A 6000-nucleotide genomic window follows, 5' to 3' on the forward strand; every position below is an offset into this window, starting at 1 on the left:
CCTATTTTCAAAGCCCTCATCAAACTCAATGCTATGTCTAGAACGCTAAGAGTAGGTGGTCTGCTTTTGGTTAGGCCAAAAGTGAAGTTTCCCTTCATTTTTTTATGGGATTTTTCTGATGTATAATGCATATGTTCTTTGTTTTTTTTAGCTCTTAATTGTCTCGCTGTCTTAAGTTTTACATTTGCAAATCTCTCTTTTCTTTCTTTGGTACGCACACAATAACCGATGGGGTAACCTTTCTATGGTTCTACACTTAGTTTCTAAGTTTGACTGCTCCCTTCGAAGTGACAACAAGATTTGTTAATGCCCACCCTTTCTAAAGGGATTTAGTTCATTGTGGCTAGAGAAGAGGCTCCAAACTCATGTTTGACAAGACAAATTTGTTAAAACCATCTCAATTTCTAAAGAGTACCTCCTATCCTTTTTTAACTCTATCTAGGCTAGGTTTGGACTAAGCGCATCATAGGTAAGTCATGGCAAAGAAACAAAGGAAGACAAAGCTAGAAAAGTATCCATGCACTTATTTATTATATGCATGCAATCAAGCATTCACAACACACATACCATTTTCTCAATCATGCATTCACATCTCCATAAGATATCGCTAAAAATGGGCTTAAACCAAAAAACACTGGCAGCTTATTCTCAAATTTCAGCACATATACTCATCAACATTCAGAATTTTACATCACAAACCCAAGCTCAGTGATCAAGGGTTGCTAGTCATGCTTTTTATGCAAGATCTAAGTAATCTAAGAAGGTATAGTGCTCATTATTGTAAGGAAATTTTTTTTTAGAAATTTTGAAGGGCAAAATTTGAACCTCCAAGTTTAGACTAAACATGCAAGCAATTGCCCACCCCCACTTAAAAAATTGCAAACTTTTGAAAATCAAAATAAAGGGAGAAAAATAAGGGAGAACTTTGGACTCCCCTGGAAGGATCGACATCCTTGGCTTTGGTTTGAAGCTTGCATGGATAAACCTCTTCATTCCTTTTTCATTGATTATTCATCCTTGTTCCTGAAAATCAAAGAAAATTCTCTCAATTTCATTTATTACTAAAATTAGGATAATTATATTAACTGTATTTTTAACACTTTTGGTAGTTTATGTCTTGAGTGTATTTTCAATGGTATTTTTATATAAAGTACAAAGTTTAGGGGTATTCTGTATAATTTAGCCTTGAAATTTCTCAGACATGCATCTAATCAAAATTTCAAAACCATCGGTATACTTATGGAACCTCTTTAACAAAAAAAAAAAAAAATCAAACCCATGAAGTCTAACTAACCGAACACAATTAGATTTCTAGTAGCAGTAATTTACCACAGAAACATAAATTAATAGTTAGAAAATAATTGCATGGCATTTCTATAAATTTATCACATGATCTTTCTTCTTCCTTTTTTTCTTTCCTTTTTTTGATAGAACTCTAACTAAGTTAGTTAGGCTTCTACATGTAGCAGTTAATTAAAATAGAGACAAAAACTATAGATTAACAAACAATTAGAAGACCTCTCGATCAATTTAATACACAATAAGTTCATACTTGTGTCGTTTTGGAAGTATGAAAACAAAAAATCGCTATTTTTCCTAAACGAAAAACCTCTTCATTCCTTTTTCGTTGATTATTCATCCTTGTTCTTCAAACCTCAAGCCTTAAAATTGAGGCAGTAGAGGAAATTCTCTCAATTTACTTCAAAGGAAGGATCATGTTCTCTCCTACAAAGGGTGTGTTTCTAATTTTCATAACTTTATGACTTAATATGGCAGTGTTGTATAATGCAAATCCATAATAGAAGAAACACCATTTGCAGCACAACCAAGAAAAATGAAGATTGAATATAATGTACTGCAATAAAATTAAAATACTAAAGAATCTTGTGGTCCCTTCCTTTTCTTCTTTGTTTTTGATAAAGTAACTGCATTTATCACACAAACAATTAGATAGAAGACTTAAAACCCTAATCTGCATCGGACTAAGTTGATATTTTTCCTCTTTCTTTGTAAGTTAAAAACCACATGAGTTTGACACTGATTACTACCACCACAAGTCATTTAACTTCTTCAACTGCCTCATACTTTTCACACGAAACTGCATCATACAAATTAACCCATAATAAAGCTATCCAAATTCCAAACCCCATCCGATTGGTTTATGAAATCAGTAACTCTCATGGAAGGAAAAACATGGACAGACTGATGCAGAAATTGAGAAATGAAAGTTTGAAAAAGATTCTTACATCTTTGTCTATTAGAAAAAAATCGATTTCTTGCAGTAGAATCGTTGTTCCCTGCCATTCTCAAAACAGCCTGAATAGCCATGTTAAGAACACCGAGCCCTGCACTGAAGTTGAAAGAGGGGAAAAACCAGCATGTTGAAACAAATGAAGGTTAAACCAAAAGGATTGAACTATAGTTTCCAAAGTTTTAATTTCTCTGATATTCACGTAATTGTAATAGTAATAGTGATAGTAATAGTGATAGTAATAGTGATAGTAATAGTGATAGTAATAGTGATCAAGTAATAGTTATAGTAATAGTAATTCTTCTTTCAAACAACCACTTTTGTTTCAACAAAGAGGACAAGGCTTATGATCCCTAAAGAGTTAGCAATATTACTATTTGGAGAAAATGTTAAAGTTAAACAGCTGACAATGCCTTCCAACCCCTACCACTACTATCTTTTGGTTAACAAAATCACTCAATGGCCGCCCTTGAGCTCTCACATTTCCAAATAGTTCAGCGAGAGCAACACCAGCAGTTCCCTTTATGAAATGAAATAAACAAAAATGAATGTCCTTTTAAGTAATTATCAACTGCATGAATACAACATGAACTACCCACTTGTATGTCATCGTTGAACATGCATAACCTCTTACGATAACGTTGTAATGTTTCAAAAGCCCATTTCATTTGAAAATCCTCAAACTGGCATCATTCAAAATCAAATTGCGAGAATACGATACTGATTACTGGCAGTGAACACAGTTAAAAATTTGATATCTTAACCAATAAACCTGAAAATAGCTTTAGGCCAACATGTATGCACGACTTCCATAAATTCATCAACAATAGATAGATACTCTTCTCCCTCCAATCTAGGTATTCCTATTCCCTGAACTCCAAGGTCACCAAGGCCAAGAATACGACTTCCATCTGTCAAGACAATCACGTCAACCTGTAGTTGGAAGAAGAAAATACAATGAACTTCAAATATGGTGTTGCTGGAAATTAAAAGGGATTTTCATTTTTATTTTGCTCAAAATCAATGCTCTTGAGCTTTTAATGTCCAGAGGAATGTGAAAGTTTCCCAATATATCGTGTATGGAATTTTAAACTTTTCAAAGAAAACAAGGGTGATCAACATACAAAAGCCTCTTGTGGATAGAAAATTAATCAAACGAAAATTCGATTGTTCTGTAGCAGTTTGACTTTGTTGTCAAGGAAATTAAGAGTGATAAGAAGGCGAGGGAGTAACTTTAAGTGGTGGCAATTAGACAGCCAAGCAACTACACTCAAAGTTGTAGGTCGAATAGGCAGCAGGAAGAAACGAGGAAGAAGAAGAAGAAAAGTTTTCGATCTATCAAACGTTATCAACATACAATAGAAAGTCATTTAAATTATCCAAATATCTTTCGAAGTAATTTTAACAGTTTCAAAATAACACTTAATCATGCTCTAAATATGGAATGAAATATCTATTCAACTACAAATACAAAAGTTTTTCTAAATCACTCTAACTAATTATACAAATTCCACAACACATATATCACATGCTTCCCAAGAACCCACAAAATTATTCAATGCGGCATTTCATCAAACAGCTGGTGGATGGGGACAACAAAAACAAGTTTTTAACAAAATTATCTTAGAAACAAACACATTAATATTACCTGAAGATGGAACTCCAATTGAACAGCCTTGAAAAAGTGATGGAAAAACAAACAGAACATAATGATTGTGGGACTCCTCAACTCCAATAAATCCTGCAATGGAAAAATGGGTTAGAAGAAGGTGGAAAAGCATAGTAGAGGATGATGATAATGAAAATGGGTAGTAATGTTTTTCAGCAGCTATCTTTTTCTTTTCTTTTTTTTTTTCATGTAGTTGATGGTTGTTCTTGATTGTCTTTATCTTTATTTATTTTTTCCTTTTTTGCTTTTGGGAAAAAACAGTTTGTTGAATAAGAGGTGATGATGCTGGTGAGGGAATTTATTAAAGTAATGAATACTTTTTGGAGGACTTAAACAAGTAAAAGGACGAAATGTATAATTAGTTAGAGGAGGACTTAAACAAGTAAAAGGACCAAATGAAGCAAGCTCAAGCAACAAATTTTCTGTTAAGTAAGCATAAATATTAATAAGAGACTTAAATAAAATATTTCACCACCACCACCGCAACAACAACATAAAACCCAGATATATCGCCATTGACAACAGAAACATATCAATATAAGCACAATATATTACAAGGAAAATATGGAGATAAACGACATGAAGGTTTCCCTTTCACTTACGAAGAGAATCATTAAGTAACTTCTCGTTGTTAGTACCAATATCTAGCATTGCTGGAAGAATCTATCAATTAAACAAGAGTAAACTTAATGAAATTCAGAAAGTGGGGTTAAGAAAAGTTGCTAAAAAAATGTCACCATTAAATGATATTAGTATTCTTAGATAATCTACAAATTTAATGAAGAAAAGACTGCAAACTTGAGAGTTACCCCCACAATCAGGAATACTTGCTGGAACGGGAAAAAGATATCGGTAAATTCTAAACACGACACACTAAAACTCTCACTCTCCTGGTTCATGCCTAAAATCACATGTACATGTCAATGCTGATAGTGCCTCTTTCACTGAAACAAACCAAATTTCAGTACCAACTAAGATTCAGAAAATAAGGTATTTAAGATGTAGAAAATAAGGTATTTAAGATGAAGAAAATAAGGTATTTAAGATGCAGAAAATAAGGTAGTTAAGATGCAGAAAATAAGGAAACACCCCACATCACTACAGTGCATAACAAATCTATCACATAAGCACAAAGATAAATACTGAGTGTATTAGTTGAAACTTAGCAAAAACAAAAAGGACATAAGCTTATTCTCAAAATTCAGAATCTCATGTCACAAACCCGAGCTTTGCTCAAGGGTTGACAGTCATGCCTTTTATGCAAGATCTAAGAAGTTATGATGCTCGTTATTGTAATGAAAAACTTTTGAAAAATTTTAAAATTTGGGCAAAATTTGAAATCCCCCAAGTTTAGACTAAACAAGCGAGCTATTATCCACCCTTCGGTTAAAAAATTTCTTGGAAGTAGCCCAACATGAGAAGATAAAACAATCTAAATGCAGACGATCCTATAAACAATTAAAAAAATAGCCACAACTGATTGAAATCAAGTTGGATAAACAACCATTGGATGAAGGGAGGGCGTTGAGCTTGTCTAAGAAAAACATACTCTTTGAGGGTTTATGCCAGCAACAGCAACATACATATCCAGCTTTCCTGTAGATATTCCTATTCCCTGAACTCCAAGGTCACCGAGGCCAAGAATACGACTTCCATCTGTCAAGACAATCATGTCAACCTGTAGTTGGAAGAAGAAAATACAATGAACTTTAAAAAATATATATATCTATAAAGCATAACAATTATCCCATTGCTGAAAGAAATAATATTTGTTATGCTATGTATATAATTCACAAATTAATAGACCATCATCTCAATGTACAAATTGTGTGAAGCTAAGGTCTCTTAAACAACTTAAAGAGGATTGAAGAAGAGTACCAGAAGTTTTTCATTAGCCATCAATCCAGGAAATAAATGAAGCATCAAACTTGTCTAATAAACTGATCTGGGTCGTCAATATGTAACACAAATTACACAAAAATCTAGGGAGGGGATATGATTTAGATACGTAAAATACTTAGAGGTTTGAGAGAGAATCAAAATAACTTATTGCATTCACTAAAGAAATACATATACAAGA

At 33.1% G+C, this 6000-nt stretch overlaps 1 protein-coding gene across 2 annotated transcripts in view; it reads right to left on the minus strand.

The window, feature by feature from the left end:
• The window catches only part of LOC116403388 (NAD-dependent malic enzyme 59 kDa isoform, mitochondrial-like), a 46751-nt gene extending 41206 nt beyond the window's left edge, over nucleotides 1-5545 (minus strand). For both annotated transcript variants that reach the window (XM_031884509.1, XM_031884510.1), the window contains exons 1-4: nucleotides 5470-5545; nucleotides 4730-4864; nucleotides 4523-4583; nucleotides 3900-3992 (exon numbers count right to left, since the gene is read on the minus strand). In XM_031884509.1, coding sequence (XP_031740369.1) covers nucleotides 3900-3992; nucleotides 4523-4583; nucleotides 4730-4819 — 244 coding nt within the window. In that variant the 5' untranslated portion in view covers nucleotides 4820-4864; nucleotides 5470-5545. The remainder of the gene's footprint in view (nucleotides 1-3899; nucleotides 3993-4522; nucleotides 4584-4729; nucleotides 4865-5469) is intronic.
• Between the last annotated feature and the right edge of the window lie 455 nt (nucleotides 5546-6000).

Source organism: Cucumis sativus, chromosome 4, assembly GCF_000004075.3.
Source record: "Cucumis sativus cultivar 9930 chromosome 4, Cucumber_9930_V3, whole genome shotgun sequence".
Lineage (NCBI taxonomy): Eukaryota > Viridiplantae > Streptophyta > Magnoliopsida > Cucurbitales > Cucurbitaceae > Cucumis > Cucumis sativus.